The sequence below is a fragment of the Impatiens glandulifera genome, chromosome 4 (genome assembly GCF_907164915.1).
Source record: "Impatiens glandulifera chromosome 4, dImpGla2.1, whole genome shotgun sequence".
Taxonomy (NCBI): Eukaryota; Viridiplantae; Streptophyta; class Magnoliopsida; order Ericales; family Balsaminaceae; genus Impatiens; species Impatiens glandulifera.
In genome coordinates, this window is record NC_061865.1 from 34,439,390 (window position 1) to 34,456,944 (window position 17,555).

At 39.3% G+C, this 17,555-nt stretch overlaps 1 protein-coding gene across 1 annotated transcript; it reads right to left on the reverse strand.

The window, feature by feature from the left end:
* Positions 1 to 8,129: 8,129 nt before the first annotated feature.
* On the reverse strand, positions 8,130 to 12,755 carry LOC124935055. The gene is made up of 3 exons (XM_047475518.1): positions 11,525 to 12,755; positions 11,205 to 11,413; positions 8,130 to 9,032 (listed from the first exon to the last, which is right to left on the reverse strand). Exons 1-3 carry the CDS (start codon positions 12,753 to 12,755, stop codon positions 8,130 to 8,132), a joined length of 2,343 nt encoding a protein of 780 aa, XP_047331474.1.
* Between the last annotated feature and the right edge of the window lie 4,800 nt (positions 12,756 to 17,555).

The following is a 17,555-nucleotide window of genomic DNA, read 5'->3' on the forward strand; positions in this document are numbered from 1 at the left end:
ATTCCCAAGATCCAATCCGGATCTGACAATGCTTCATCCACTCTTTTCGGCTCAATCTGGGATATAAACGCGGAATTAAAATATTCCTCCAGGATTTGTCGCCTAGTTCGAACGGGTTCTGAGGGGTCACCTATAATTAGCTCAAGAGAATGATTTGTGTTCCTTTTGAGATTCGGTTCAGGAGCGTCTACCAAATCACCGTTTACTTGATCAAGGCTAGACGAATCGGTAGGCTGAATAGGAGTGTCAGACCGACCGATTTCCTCAGTTTGAACCGAGGTGTCAGCTTCCTGCCGTGGGATAACTTGATCCGGCTGGGTTTCATTTTTACCCATTTGGTCATGGACAAACCGTCTAAAAACCGGAATCTCATCTTCACTATCAGAATGGATATTGTTGTTTTCAAATCTGTTGTGTAGATCAAAGGATGATGTAGTGTTGCTTTCAACCGATTCATCGAAAACGACATGAAGTGATTCCTCCACGGTTAAAGTTCTAGTGTTATATACTCTATATGCTTTACTCACAGCTGAGTAACCGAGCATGAACCCAATATCAGATTTTGCATCAAAAGCGGATATATAGGTTTTGCCATTTATGTGAATGTAACATTTACAACCGAAAATCTTAAGGTACTTAAGATTAGGAGTCCTATCAAAGTATACTTCATACGGTGTTTTGTTGTGAAACTTGTTAATAAGAGACCGGTTTTGTGTGTGACATGCAGTATTGATAGCCTCAGCCCATAATTTCTAAGCGATACCCGAATCGGCTATCATGGACCTTGCGGCCTCCTTGAGAGTTCGGTTTCTTCTCTCGGCCAGGCCGTTCTGTTGAGGAGTCCTAGAACTAGACAACTCGTGTCTAATACCGGATTCATCAAGGAATGCATTTAGAGTACTATTTGTAAATTCAGTTCCTCTATCACTCCTAATACTATTAATGCGTGTTGATTTTTCATTTTGCAAATGTTTAAGTAGTGTAATCAAATTTGATGTGGTTTCACGTTTGGATGGCAAGAATATTACCCATGTATACCTAGAATAATCATCAACAACTACCATAGTGTAAAGCATGCCTCCTAGGCTGACGACCCTAATTGGTCCAAATAAGTCCATGTGAAGAAGATCTAAGCATCAGTTAGATTGAATGTGTCCTTTACTCTTAAAGGTTGACTTAGTTTGTTTACCCATTTAACATGCTGAACAGACCTTATCCTTATTAAATACTATATCAGGAATTCCTTCAACTAACTTTTTACCGCGGATATAGTTTAAGGTTTTCAGGTTTAAGTGGTTTAACCTCTTATGCCACAGCCAAGTTTGATCGATTTTAGCTACCATGTAAACAGGATATTCAACTTTATTTTTCCAATCTACCTTGTAAATATTTCCTAATCTATTTCCGGTTAGCAGTATGATGCCTTGAGAGTTTTTAACTAAGCATGCATGTTTCAGAAATTCTACAGTGTATCCAACATCACACATCTGGCTAATGTTTAACAAGTTAAAATGTAGGTTTTCAACTAAGAGTACATTATCAATTGTTAAATTACCATGGACAATCTTACCCTTGCCCACAGTTCTACCTTTTGAGTTGTCACCGAAAGTAATCATTGCACCGGTTTCTATTCTGATGTCGGTTAGAAGATTGTTATTTCCAGTCATGTGTCTAGAGCAACCGCTATCCAGGTACCATTAAGAGTTTCCTAGTCGTTTCTTCATATCCTGCAAAATATACATATTTACAACTATTTGGTACCCACATTTACTTGGGTCCACAAGCGATTAGTACCTTAGGTATCCATACTTTGACAAGTCAAACAACTTTCTCGGTTAAGGTTTTAACTAATTTTCTTGCACTCGGTTTGGAGTCTTTCTGCTTTCCTAAGAGGGCCTTATTTGAGGATGATCTTTGGTTTGTCCTATGCGGTTGTGAATTGGCTTGCCTACTTTTGAACCGGTTGGCTTTTCTTTTCTCAGGGTGATGCCATTTTTCAGAATCAGTTGGACCTACATAGATTAGTTTGTCTGTCGGATATGAGGAACTTAATTCCTCTTTAACGGTTAAGGAACTCCTGACAAAACTTACAAAGGGGAGATTATCCTTTATGAGCCTCATTTTGTCGAAGTGTTTCCAGTTGTTGGATCTGTTGTTTTTGTATCCTAGACCAAACATTCACTTAGGGTGTCTTTTATAACTACACATTCGGTTTACCATTTCACTGGATCTTTTCCATGCGGCCATTCGATACTAGAGTCGGGCATTTTCCTCCTCGGTCAACTCTTGAACTGACTCCTTGGGCTATTCGGTCTCAGAGAATAGTTCAAGTGCTGCCTCGGTTTCCAGGATTTCATCAGGTTGTATGGTCTTTGGTTCGGTCAAGGTAGGTGCTATGGGGTCGGTTCTAAAGTTGAGTTGAGTAGGTAATAATGTTAATAGGTTCTTATACTCTGCTACCATATCATTTAGTGCATTATATAACTCATCTTTAGTAAATTCTTCATAAGGAGAATCAAATACATGTTCCTCATTTGCCATGAGACATGTGAGTTCATCATCACTGTCACTGTGAGCTCATAGACTTCCTCCATCATCGGCTACCAGTGCTTTCTGAACTTCACTTCCTTCACCGGTTTGTTGATAATTGTTTCGGTTATTATGATCGTCTGGTTTCCGGTCATCTCGTCTTGGTTTTCTACATTCCCACTTGAAATGTCCCAAACAATTGCGGTTATAACATCTAACATTAGATTTATCACCGTAGTTATAGTTGTTGTTTGTCGGTTGGCTTCTCTTCATGAATCTCCCAAAATTTTGTGCAAACATTGCCATGGCATCCTTTGTGAACTGTTCAGCAGTTTTGATCGGTCCAGGAGCAACCGGTTCTGTGGATGTGACCAATGCTTTGGTTGAGGTTGAGGCTGAGACTTCTTCTTCAGTCCTAGATCTCATTTCAAACTCATATGCCTTAAGATTTTCGAATACATCGTATAGCTTCATCTTGCTTAGGCAGTTTGATTACCTCATTACCATTGTCTTTATATCCCATGCACTTGGAAGAGATCTTAGCGCTTTCATGATGACTTCCTTGTTGTCATACTTCTTTCCAAGAGTTGCTAACTCGTCTATCACGCCTGTGAACCGGTCACTGTATTCTCTCATTGTTTCTCCCGGTCTCATCTTGATGTTTTCAAACTTCTGGGTAGCCACCATTATCTTATTTTCCTTGGTTCTTTCATTTCCCTCATGAATCTGAATCACCGCTTCCCACGTTTCCTTTGCGGTTTTGTAGTCTCTGACCTTGCAAAACGTATTTCTCTCCAAACCGTTAGAGATGCGGTTTCTGGCATGGTTATCCAGATTATTTCTTCTCCTATCTTCAGCTGTCCAATCCTTTCTGTCTTTATCAATTATTATCGGTCCTTCAGCCAGAATGAACTGCATCTCGTCATCCATGGTGATTAAATGCAGGTACATGCGTGCCTTCCAGTTGGCAAAGTCGTCACCTTCTAGCATTGGGGTCCTATCAAACGACATGCTTGCTTGAGTATTGAAACTAACTGCTCTAATACCAATTGTTAGGATCTAGGTCGCGGCTGGCGGACCGGGGTTGGCCGGTTATCGCGTTTCACCTGAGAGGGTGGTGATTAATCCGGTTAGAGATTAACACCGGGGTTTCAATACTACACAAACTGTCACAAACCCTTGAACCGAGTTCAAGTGCAGAAGTGGTTTGTTTCAGGTTGAAGCAGCACACACGCTGGAAGGATAGAACCAGATTTGAATAAGATAGGTTTGGAGTTTGCTGGATCGGTTTTGCAACTCAGTAAGTCGGTTTAGATGGTGTTGAATAGGTTAGAGTGGTATGAATAGGTTAGTACAGATCGGTTAGAATGTAGAACCGGCAGAAAGTAATATAACAAGACAGGTTTTTATGGATGTTCGGAGATGAAACTCCTACGTCACCCCTTCCTCTCGAAACCGCGAGAAGGATATTCACTAAGGAATACACAAACACAATCCGATCGAGACTTATTTCCTGCTCGATAACACCCGTACAATTTTAACCGAAATTGTAAATACACTTCAAATAAACGCTTAAGCTCTCTAGAGATAGAACACAATTTTTTGACTTAGGCTGTAGAAAACTCTCAGAACTTGTAACCGCATTTATTCCTCTTCAGCTCCTTCTTTTATAGGTGAAATGTGCCAACGGTCACATTTCATTTCCTTGAATCTGATTGGTTGAGCAGAGGTTCAGTGATTTAGACCTGGCGATCAACTCTTCAGACCTGGCGATCTAGTTCTCAGACCTGGCGGTCTAGTTCTTCCAGTGTGTAGGTCAAACCGGCTAGGTTTGTCTTTTACTTAATATGGCAACTGTCGGTTGGACAGTTGCCTGTACCTAGAAGATTTCATTTCTGATTTATCCTGAAGTAGAAAGATTTTAAAGGACGGTCTTCTGCAGCCTGCAGACTGTCCTCAGACTTGTATGAATATGGCAATACTAAGTCTGTTCCTTCGGTATCATCCTCAACAGATACTCGAAGTATCTATTTGTAATAGTCGGTTATTTATGTAAACCGGATGACTTCCGGTTTTATCCGTAGCTTTTGATTGACCGACTGTTCAATGATTTTGGCCTTCTGATTTGACCGATCTTGTCTTTCTTGTTCGGTTAGGTTTTTGGTCGGTTTGATTACTTGACCGGTTGAGTTTCTTAACCGGTTGAGTAATTTGACCGGTTGAATTATTTACTTGTTCCTGCACAAGAAATTTGTTTTTGTTAAGTTTTATTTAACCGATCTAATTTTATCTAACAGATGTTGTTTCAACCATGGATCTTTGTCTTCATCGCGACACCGGAAGGATAGTGATAGGATCGGCTTTATCGATAGAGACGGGGGTCTGGCTATGGATGAAGGTTTATGAAAAACGGTTTGAAAGAAATCCTGTTAGGGATTCAGTTCACTTTCTATTCTACGCAAACACTTGTAAACACTTGAAACGGATTCAAGGCGGAATTGTTTACTTGGGTTTGAAGCTCAAGATGAAATATGAAAAGATGACAGAAATGAATAACACAACAGTTTGTTAATGGATGTTCGGAGAAACACTCCTACGTCACCCCTTCTTCCAACCACCGGACAGATTCACTATAATATGATTCGAATCAAATACAGTTTGCACACACTTAGCTCACTATTGAACAGAACACTCTCTATTCAATTACAAGATGAAGAATATCACTCAGTTAAAGGTTTTTTTGATTCTAGCTCTCTCTTGATTCACACACAGTACAATCAGAAAGCAGCTTCACAGTATGAATATTCAAAGGCTTGATTTCTCTGTAATTTCAGTAAGCAAGATGATAGAGATTGGTAAGGCCGATTGTCCGTTGTCATTGAGAATTGTTAAATACTGAGTAGTAGCTAACGGTCGAATCTTTTAGAATGATACGTGGCACTCTTCCATTGGAAATCTTCCATTGTACATAGTAGTTTCTGAGCACAAGGATCGTGGCCGTACAACAACTGGTAGTGCGCCGAATATTCCATCAGGGATGTACCTACAAAACAAGTAATATGACGAAAATTCTCTTACGTGGCATTCGTTGGTTGGTTGCATATAGTTGTTTTACTGATCTTCACTAGAAAGTGGAGCAGGAGTAGGGTACAACTATAGTACGTAGGTAGGCGGATGCTAGCTTTAAGCATACTAATTAAGCTGAGCATTAGACGTATTTCAGTTAGACGGATTGTGAAAATCAGTCTAATGAAATCACACGTCCACGTCTAATAACAAAGTCTATTATACAGCCTGGTCAAATAGAATTAGACTTACGTCTAATTACAATAACCATTAGACTGCACGTCTAACTCCACTGAGTTAGAATACACGTCTAATTCCGGTCCTACCTCAGACTTGTCTGAAGAAGTTAGACTCACGTCTAACTTTCACTTAATTAGACTACACGTCTAATTATCCAATAACCATTAGACTGCACGTCTAATTCCGGTTCTACCTCAGACTTGTCTAAAGGAGTTAGACTCACGTCTAACTTTCACAATCCATTAGACTGCACGTCTAACTCCACTAAGTTACACTGCACGTCTAATTCTGCACATATATTAGACTGCACGTCTAACTCCGTTAAGTTAGACTGCACGTCTAATTCTATGCATTCATTAGACTGCACGTCTAACTCCGTTGAGTTAGACTGCACGTTTAATTCTATGCATTCATTAGACTTTACGTCTAACTCCGTTGAGTTAGATTGCATGTCTAATTCTATGCATTCATTAGATTGTACGTCTAACTCCGTTGAGTTAGACTGCACGTCTAATTTTATGCATTCTTTAGACTACACGTCTAACTCCGTTAAGTTAGACTGCACGTCTAATTCTATGTATCTAATGCCAAAATCGGTCTAATGACCCTCATTAGAGCCAGGTCTTATGAAATATGATTTCAATACACCTGCATCAAAACTCATAAGTCATTTCATTATCAAAATTCTAATGGTTAAATTATTTCAACACTTAGTCAAAATAATTTGACCCAATAACAGCTTCACAGTATGAATGTTCAAAGGCTTGAATTTTCTCTCTTGAATAGCAAGCAGAATTGTAGATTAACTCCTTGTAAAATCTGGCAGTTTGTAAGGCAGATTGTCCGTTGTCCTTGAAATTTGTTAAATACTAAGCAAGAGCTAACGGTCGAATCTTTTAGAATGATACGTGGCACTCTTCCATTGGAATGTCTCCATTGTACACAACAGGTTTTGAGCACAAGGATCGTGGCCGTACAGCACTGGTAGTGCGCCCTATATTCCATTAGAGATGTACCTACAAAACAGGTAATATGAGGAAAATTCTCTTACGTGGCATTCGTTGGTTGGTTGCATATAGATGTTGTACTGATCTTCACTAGAAAGTGGAGCAGGAGTAGGGTACAACTATAGCACGTGGGTAGGCGGGTGCTAGCTTCAAGCATACTACTTAAGATTAGTATTAGACGTATTTCAGTTAGACGGATTGTGAAAATACGTCTAATGAAATCAAACATCCCCGTCTAATAACAGAGTCGAATAGACCACCCAGTATAATAGAATTAGACTTATGTCTAATTACAATAACCATTAGACTGCACGTCTAACTCCACTAAGTTAGACTGCACGTCTAATTCCGCACATATTAGACTGCACGTCTAACTCCGCTGAGTTAGACTGCACGTCTAATTTCGAATATATTAGACCGTCCGTCTAATTAGACTGTCCGTCTAATTATAAATATATTAGACTGCACGTCTAACTCCGCTGAGTTAGACTGCACATCTAACTCCGAAATCTATTAGACTACACGTCTAATTCGAGAATTCATTAGACTGCACGTTTAACTCCGCTGAGTTAAACTGTACGTCTAACTCCGAAATCTATTAAACTACACGTCTAATTTGAAAATTCATTAGACTGCACATCTAACTCCGTTGAGTTAGACTGCACGTCTAACTCCGCTGAGTTAGACTACACGTCTAATTCTACGCATTCATTTGAGTGCACGTCTAACTCCGCTGAGTTCGACTGCACGTTTAATTCTATGCATTCATTAGACTACACGTCTAACTCCGCTGAGTTAGACTGCACGTCTAATTCTATGCATCTAATGCCAAAATCGGTCTAATGAGCCTCATTAGAACCAAGTCTTATCGAAATATGATTTCGATACACCTGCATCAAAACGCATAAGTCATTTCATCATCAAAATTCCAATGGTTAAATTATTCCAACACTTAGTCAAAATAATTTGACCCAACAATTTCCCCCTTTTTGATGAAGAAATTGAAAACCTGCATATATATATACCAAAATATACATTCATCATATAAATAAAACAAACCCTTGTTCACTTACATCAAACTTCCAAAAACCAATATTCAGAAAACCATCAAAGAAACATTGTTTGAAAGACTTAAACAGAGTAGAAGAAAAGAAATTATTGTTCTTTCCTTTTAACTCAAGGATCGGTTGGGCTCATGTTTTGGCCGGTTAACATGTTGAGAAAAGGAGGAAAGCTTCGACCACCACGACCGCTTCCACTTGATCTACCACCATGATCACCACCGCTTCAACCTCCATCTCTCCATGTTGGCCTAGGATTATCATCGTTGCTTGGAGCTCGTCTGGATCTAGTGTCGGTTAACACACCGTCACTTCTTCTACTAGACTCGCCTTGGATGATTTTAGGTTGATCTCTTTCAGCATTAGCCTTTGCGTTCTCCTTTGCTTGAAACTTCCTTGCAATGGAGTCAGCAAATTCCTGTCGTTCACTATCATTTCTTCTTAAAAACCCTTGAATTTCCACCATCTGATTCTTCATCAGACTGAATTCATCCAAGGTTTCCCTATGGCGGTCATCATTGATTTGCCATTCAATGTCTATCATTTCAGATTGACGGCTAAAGAGATTCTTTTCAAACTTGGAGAAGTTTATATTTGAAACGTGAGTCTCATACGTGTTCTTCTTCAGAGTGTTATCTAATTCAGTAAGGACCTCGATAATCTCGCCAAAACCCTTTCTTTCTTCTTCCTGGGTGTTCATGGCCTTTATCATGCTCTTCTGAAGAGATGAGAGCACAGACTTCATAGACTTTAACAGCTTGTTTCCTTCGGCAGAGGATTCTTCATTTGATGAAGTCTCTTGAGACTCTACTGCCATACTTTGAATTGGCTCAAAGTTTGTATGAATCTGCAAGGATTGCTCCGGTTGATCCTTCTCAGCTACCTTAGCAGCTTCATTCTGTTCCTCTTCTAACAGTTCTTCTTCAGCTCTCTGAAATCTTTCAAACATATTTCCAGAGTATTGAAGAGGAATGTTGATATTTTCATGAACATTTCCCACAATGATGTCGGGGAATAAACGGGGCTTTACAAAACTTGCATGTTGATCCTGTTCCTCCTCAGATGAGGAACTTCCTTCTTCAACAACCTTATCTTTGGAGGGTTTCCCCTCAGATCTGATAATTTTTGGCTGAGTTACTGATAGGATCGGCTTAATCAATAGAGACGGGGGTCTGGCTATGGATGAAGACTTATGAAAAAAGGTTTGAAAGAAATCATATTAGGGATTTAATTCGCTTTCTATTTTATGCAAACACTTGTAAACACTTGAAACAGATTCAAGGCGGAATTGTGACTTGAGTTTGAAGCAAAAGATGAAATATAAAAAGATGACATAAATGAAAGAACACAGTAGTTTGTTTATGGATGTTCGGAGAAACTCTCATACGTCACCCCTTCTTCCAACCACCGAAAGGATTCACTATAATATGATTCGAATCAAATACAGTTTACACACACTTAGCTCACTATTGAACAAAACACTTTCTGTTCAATTACAAGATGAAGAATACCACTCAGCTAAAGATGTTTTGAATCTAGCTCTCTCTTGATTCACACACAGTACAATCAGAAATTAGCTTCACAAAATGAATATTCAAAAACTTGAATTCAGTAAGCAAGATGATCGAATATTTTCTCTCTCTGTAAAATCAGATTGCTTGTTCGTTATGTGAGACTTCGGCCGATTGTCCGTTGTCCTTGAGATTTGTTAAATACTGAACAGGAGATAACGGTCGAATTTTTTAGAATGATACGTGGCACTCTTCCATTGGAAAGCCTCCATTGCACACAGCAGGTTCTGAGCACAAGGATCGTGGCCATACATCATTGGTCGTGCGCCGAATATTCCATCAGAGATGTACCTGCAAAACAAGTAATATGAGGAAAATTCTATTACGTGGCATTCGTTGGTTGGTTGCATATAGCTGTTGTACTGATCTTCACTAGAAAGTGGAGCAGGAGTAGGGTACAACTATCGCACGTGGGTAGGTGGGTGCTAGCTTCAAGCATACTACTTAAGCTGAGCATTAGACATATTTCGTTAGACGGATTGTGAAAATCAGTCTAATGAAATCAAACATCCCCTTCAATAATAAAGTCTATTAGACCGCCTGGTCTAATAGAATTAGACTTACGTCTAATTACAATAACCATTAGACTGCACGTTTAACTCCACTGAGTTAGACTGCACGTCTAATTCCGGTTCTACCTCAGACTAATCTGAAGGAGTTAGACTCACGTCTAACTTTCACTTAATTAGACTACACGTCTAATTATCCAATAACCATTAGACTGAACGTCTAACTCCATTGAGTTAGACTACATGTCTAATTCCGGTTCTACCTCAGACTAATCTGAAGGAGTTAGACTCACGTCTAACTTTCACTTAATTATATTACACGTCTAATTATCCAATAACCATTAGACTGCACGTCTAACTCCACTTAGTTAGACTGCACGTCTAATTCCGGTTCTACCTCAGACTAATCTGAAGGAGTTAGACTCACGTCTAACTTTCACTTAATTAGACTACACGTCTAATTATTCAATAATCATTAGACTGCACGTCTAACTCCACTGAGTTAGACTGCACGTCTAATTTCGGTTCTACCTCAGACTTGTCTGAAGGAGTTAGACTCACGTCTAACTTTCACTTAATTAGATTACACGTCTAATTATTCACAATTTATTAGACTGCACGTCTAACTCCACTAAGTTAGACTGAACGTATAATTCCGCACAACTATATTAGACTACACATCTAACTCCGCTGAGTTAGACTGCACTTCTAATTCCGAATGTATTAGATTGTCCGTCTAATTGCAAATATATTAGACTGCACGTCTAACTCCGTTGAGTTAGACTGCACGTCTAATTCCGCATATCTATTAGACTATACGTTTAATTTGAGAATTCATTAGACTGCACATCTAACTCCGCTAAGTTAGACTGCACGTCTAATTCTATGCATTCATTAGACTACACGTCTAACTCCGTTGAGTTAGACTGCACGTCTAATTTTATGCATTCATTAGACTACACGTATAACTCCGTTGAGTTAGACTGCACGTTTAATTCTATGTATTCATTAGACTACACGTCTAACTCCGCTGAGTTAGACTGTACGTCTAATTTTGTGCATCTAATGTCAAAAACGGTCTAATGACCCTCATTAATGCCAAGTCTTATGAGATATGAATTCAATAGACCTGCATCAAAACTCACAAGTCATTTCATCATCAAAATCTCAATGGTTAAATTATTTTAACACTTAGTCAAAATAATTTGACCCAACAGTTACCTCGGCCACTTTCTCTTGGGCTTCCTCTGTTCTCACAACAGAGGATATCACAACATTTTCTTCAAAAGGAGCTTGAGCAGCCTCCTCAATCACATCTTCTTCAAGAACTTCTTCTTCATTTGTTTCAAGGGCTTGTTTAGGCTCTTGAATAATTACTTTTTCTTCTTCATTTGGATTCTCTTGAATTGGTTGATCCAGAATGCGTCTCTCTTCAGTAGAAAGATTCCCGAATTCGACCAAGAGAGCAGCATCTAGCTCATCGGCATCGTTGTCATCATCAAGGATGTCCATCGGTTCATCATCATCAAATTGTTTTGCACCAGAGTAATTAGCGCCATGAACGTATCGGGTAGCCACTGAGACGTAGCTATCCATGATGTCATTTAGCATCTTCAATACTTTCACTTCCACCTCAGATCCTTTCTCAACAGGATTGAAATTAGCCTTTCTGGCTTCAAGAATTGGAGAGAAGGCTCTTCCATATAGGCAAGCTTCAACGAGATCTTTTCTCTTCAGAGCCTCAGCTACCTCTAAAGTTTTATCCCACTTGAGAACTTTCTTCTCATTGGCTACCCGCTTCTTCCACTCTCGGGTTATCGTAGAATTTGACAGAGTATCATTGTACTTGGACGACAATCTCTCCAGGGACCATGATTCGAAAATCTCATATTTTTCATCCGCAATGGCTTTAACTTGATTTAAAATGAGGTCAACAATGCATGTTGCCTTCGATACTTCTTCAGGAACTGGAGTTGCAATCTTCTTACCTTTTCCCACAACATCTACGGGTTTTGGAGCAGGTCTAAGTTCACTGAACACAATTCCACTCGACATTTTTACAGAACGCATCAACTCGAACGTCGATTGGGGTTTCTTACACAGCTCGGCAGGGAGCTCTACACGAGTAACCTTCCCGGCTACCATAGAATCTTTAGTAGCGGGAACAAAAGATTCTTGTTCAGTAGATTTACCAACAACAAGGGTAAGAACTGCACCTTGTTCTGGTTGAGATAACTCTGTAGCACCTGCGGCTATTTGATTTGTTTGAATAACAGGAGACACATTCCTGTCATCATTTTCATCATTTGGACTAGCTGACTCAACAACGGGCCCTTCAGCATATTCTCTTAAGGGAGAGAAAATAGATTCATCTTGTTTCATTTTAGGAACATCAAACTTAGGCACAATGGCCAAAGATTTAGAAGAGGTTACCTTCAATGATTTAGACACGCGGGGCGCCTTCGTCTTCTTTTCCTTTGAGACACTGGATCTCGAAGGCTTTCTCAAAACGGTTGCCAGAGTAGATAGAGAGGACATCGGAGTTGCATCAAGTACGCATGGACCTTGACTTAACCTTGAATCGACTAATTCAGAGTCCTTCTTGTTTGAACTTTTCAGACTGGAGGAACTGGCCTCCGATTCATTCACTGTTTTCGATCTTTTTGCCCCTGTTGACATAACAGAAGCATACGGTTGTTTGGATGGGGTGGAGGGCTTTCCACTTGTTTGATAACTAGATGCACCAGAGGCACATTCTACGTTGTTCTTCATCCTTATTAGTGTGCTAGCGACTGTAAGGGCAGTGAATACTCTCGGAGAGTTGATCTGCTCTGGTTCACCAACAGGAACCCCCAAATGCTCCATTAAACGACTCAGTTGAGCCGCATATGTTATGCTTTCCTTGTTTGATTGACAGATCGAAAAGTAGAGGTTCTGAAAAAGGGTAGATGCCCAGTTTACCTAGATTCCCTTTGAAATCGCGCACATATAGTCGAAACGGTCTTGACTATAGAGATAGAAGGAGCCAGATTTCTCTTGTATCTCTTTTGCTACCACGTCGTTCAGCAAAATGAAGTGGGGTTTGAGTACCTTCTTATTTCCATTAACATGAATCATCGAACCGTTAGCAGAAAAGGTCTTCTTCATCTCTTCAATGACTTCTGATGAAAGGATCAAGTCGAATGTGTGCCCCTCCGTTGGAAGTTCAAAGAACTCCGCATATACGGTTTCATCGAAAGAAAACTCCATGCCGTTGACGGTTGCTACGATGGATTCACCCACCATAGTTGCAGATTTGAAGAACTCTCGAACTTCTTTCTCATAGAATATGAACGGACCGCCGAGATACTTCCTCAACCCAGAATATTCTAGAGTTCTGAACATATCCACCACTTTCGGTTGTTCGAAAGTGTACACCGATGAAAAATCCACATGTAAAGTACAATGACCCAAAGTGATTTTCTTGTTCACCATTTTTGAAAGAATATGAACCGACACAAGATTTCAGAGAGATTTTAGAGAGAGAAATACAAAGAAAACTAGGGTTCTTAAGGATTTCGAGAGATTGAAAACTTTCAAACTCATGCACTAATGTCCTTATATAGATAAAAAAGAGATACACAAAATAACCGTCACTTTTCTTAAGGGTATGGCCCATCAATAAATGTTAGACGTCCTTTTTCAAGGAGTCATCATTAAAAGTGATGGTATATCAGTCATTTTCTCTAAACTTGAAAGACACGCCTCTTCATGTTATAAGAGATGTCTGTTTAATATTTTAAGCGGGAAAAACGGATATATCCTCACGTGGGACAGCTGTCCTTGATCAGTCTAATCGGCATGTAGTTAGACGTTTTTCTTACAGCAAAAATCCATATATCCAAACGTCTATTAGACGGATGGGTTTATTAGACGCATAAGTCTAATTCCGTGTTGTAAAACAATACGTCTAATGTCTATTAGACGTGTACGTCTAATTCCGCATGAACATCACGTGTTAGACGTGTGTTTGATTAGACGTGAGCATCCTCTTGCTCATGACGTAAAAATGTCTAACGTCTATTAGACGTGTCCGTCTAATCACGTAGGTTTAACACCTCAACATATAGACTTAGATGTATAGATTTTGAGCAAAAATACGTCTAAGTACAAACCGTTTCTTTTAGACACACTTGTCTAATAAACCGATTAAGAATATTTATCTAGAGGGTATCCTTACTTCCAAAGTAATTTTCCCTCCTCATTATGTATAAAAACATAAAAACGTAATAAATAATTTTTGTGATCCAAAGACCAAAAATATTTTTAACAAATAAAAACATTTATTCTACTAGAATGGCAAAGGCCATTGTTGATCTTCCAGGATGTGTACTCAAAAGAGTATTCTTCTTGCTTCCTTCCTGTAATCCTCCTGCATCACCTACAAAAGAAACTATTTACACATTTTGGTACCCATACTCAATTGGGTCCTCGATCAGTTAGTCCCCTAGGAATCCATATTTGAGTTATTCTTATGGATTTCCCATTTTGTGTTGTGATTAATGCATAAGATTTTGACTTAGAAGATGACTTCCTGCTAGCCACTGATCCCTTAACTTCTGAAGAAGATATTCTTTTAAAACTCCTTGACTTAGAGTCAGGTTTTAAATTGCTAGACTTATTAGCTGCTTCTAACTTATTCTTAAGCCAGCTAACAGTAGGCGGAACATAAACTATTTCATTTTTGAAAACAACTTCTTCATGAATAGGATCAGATTCAATGTCAATCATACTCCCTTTGACAAAACTTATTGGCTAAAATTTGTCAGATGAGTTGGACTTTTTGCATGACAGGTTAGGGTCATTGCTATAAAACCCCAATCCGGATCTAGATCCAGCAGGTTTCAACATGTTGATCTGATGTTTGACAACTTCTCCAGACATTGTCCATGCACATACAACATAGTTTAACCTTTTGTTTTTAGATGAAAGGGTTTGAATATGTTCTTTGAGCATCTCATTCTCAGATGAGATATCTTCAATCTTCTTTTCAAAAACATTTGACTCTTCAGCTTGAGACAGATTTGGTTTGTTTATATCTGGTGAAGATTTAGTTTCATTTAGGGATTCTGCTAGCTTTCTTTACTCGATGACCATGTCATCCAGTGCAGCTACCAGTTGTTCCCTTGAAAACCTTTAGGAAGAGAAGTCAAATACCTCAGTCTCCTAAGTTCTTTCATTATCTACTCTTGCTATGAAGCAAGACATCTCTTCTTCATCACTTTCACTAGATAAAAGTAGTAACCACAACTGCTTCCTCTGTTCTTCCCGTCACCTGCCATAAGAGCCTTCAGCTCTTTTCCATCATCCTTGGCATCTTCACGTTTCGGCTTCTGGCATTCCGATGTATAATGACCTTTAATACCAAAGTTAAAACAAGTAACATTAGCTTTAGGTTTTTTATTGTCATTAGAATTTGAAAAGTTTGAGTTAAAGTTCCTCTCCTTTATGAAGTCGCCAAACTTCTTCACAAAGAGAGACATGGCATCGTTGCTCAGCTGCTGAGTTGCCATCTTCATATCCGGAGCGGTTGGTGGCTCTTCAGCAGTCACCAGCGCCTTGGCAATAATAACGGATGTGGGTTGATCTTCTTCCATCCTACAGTTCAGCTCGAACTCATAGTTCTTGAGATCAGCAAAGAGATAAAAGAGAGAAATCTTGTTAAGATCTTTGGATTCTCTCATCTCCATTGTTTTAGGTCCCATTCCCTTGGAAGAGCACGCATGACCTTGATAGCAAGCTACCGGTTGTTATATGTCTTGCCTAGGATAGACAGAGAGGAGACGATCTTGCTAAATTTGGTGTCGAAATCGTTCATAGTTTCACCAGGACGCATCTTGAAGCTGTCAAACTGTTGAGTGGCAACCATGATCTTGTTTTCCTTGGTTTGCTCGTTGCCCTCACACAGTTGGGTGAGTCTATCTAAGACCTCTTTGGCAGTATCGCATTCGAAAATGTAGTTGAACATGTTGTCATCTAGAGATCTGTACAGAACATCAAGAGCCATGTTGTTGATGTTGTTCTGCCTCTTTTCATCAGTGGTCCAGTCAGCCTTCTCCTTATCAATCTTGATAGGACCTTCTGTGACAACGCTCCACATGTCATCGTGAAGAGAAGAGAGATGAGCACGAACTCTTTTCTTCCAAACAATGTAGTTTTCTCGAGAGAAAGTTGGAATGGCTGTAGCATTGGCATCTTTGGTTATGGTCGACATATTTCAGGAAAGGCTTGAGAATAGAAACAGGGCTCTGATACCAATTGATAGGATCGGCTTTATCGATAAAGACGGGGGTTTGGCTATGAATGAAGGCTTATGAAAAACGGTTTGAAAGAAATCATGTTAGAGATTTAATTCACTTTCTATTCTACGCAAACACTTGTAAATACTTGAAACGGATTCAAGGCGGAATTGTTTACTTTGGTTTGAAGCTCAAGATGAAATATGAAAAGATGACAGAAATGAAAGAACACAGCAGTTTGTTTATGGATGTTCGGAGAAACTCTCCTACGTCACCCTTCTTCTAACCACCGGAAGGATTCACTACATTTTACACACACTTAGCTCACTATTGAACAAAACACACTTTGTTCAATATATAATCTGAAGAATATCACTCAGCTAAAGGTATTTTTGATTCTAGCTCTCTCTTGATTCACACACAGTACAATCAGAAAGCAGCTTCACAGTATGAATGTTCAAAGACTTGAATTCTCTCTCTTGAATAGCAAGCAGAATTGTAGATTAACTCTTTGTAAAATCTGGCAGTTCGTAAAGAAGATTGTCCGTTGTCCTTGAGATTTGTTAAATACTGAGCAGGAGTTAATGGTCGAATCTTTTAGAATGATACGTGGCACTCTTCCATTGGAAAGCATCCATTGTACACAGCAGGTTCTGAGCACAAGGATCGTGGTCGTACAACACTGGTAGTGCGCCGAATATTCCATCAGAGATGTACCTGCAAAACAGGTAATATGAGGAAAATTCTCTTACGTGGCATTCGTTGGTTGGTTGCATATAGCTGTTGTACTGATCTTTACTAGAAAGTGGAGCAGGAATAGGGTACAGCTATAGCACGTGGGTAGGCGGGTTCTAACTTCAAGCATACTGCTTAAGCTGAGCATTAGACGGATTATGAAAATCTGTCTAATTAAATCAAACATCCCCATCTAATAACATAGTCTATTAGATCGCCTGGTCTAATAGAATTAGACTTATGTCTAATTACAATAACCATTAGACTGCACGTCTAACTCCACTGAGTTAGACTCCACGTCTAACTCCACTGAGTTAGACTGCACGTCTAATTCCACACATATTAGACTGCACGTCTAACTCCACTAAGTTAGACTGCACGTCTAATTCCGAATATATTAGACTGCTCGTCTAATTAAACTATCCGTCTAATTGCAAATATATTAGACTTCACGTCTAACTCCGCTGAGTTAGACTACACGTATAACTCTGAAATCTATTAGACTACACATCTAATTCGTGAATTCATTAGACTGCACGTCTAACTCTGTTGAATTAGA

Excerpts from the sequence above, each read along its gene's own strand:
- LOC124935055 (XM_047475518.1), bottom strand. The coding sequence starts at position 12,755 with ATGAAGAACAACGTAGAATGTGCCTCTGGTGCATCTAGTTATCAAACA. Across the intron at positions 11,414-11,524 it reads TCATGGCGCTAATTACTCTG|AGAGACGCATTCTGGATCAA; the intron begins GTGCAAAACAAT and ends TTTCTACTGAAG. Across the intron at positions 9,033-11,204 it reads CCCAAGAGAAAGTGGCCGAG|CCAAAAATTATCAGATCTGA; the intron begins GTAACTGTTGGG and ends TCAGTAACTCAG.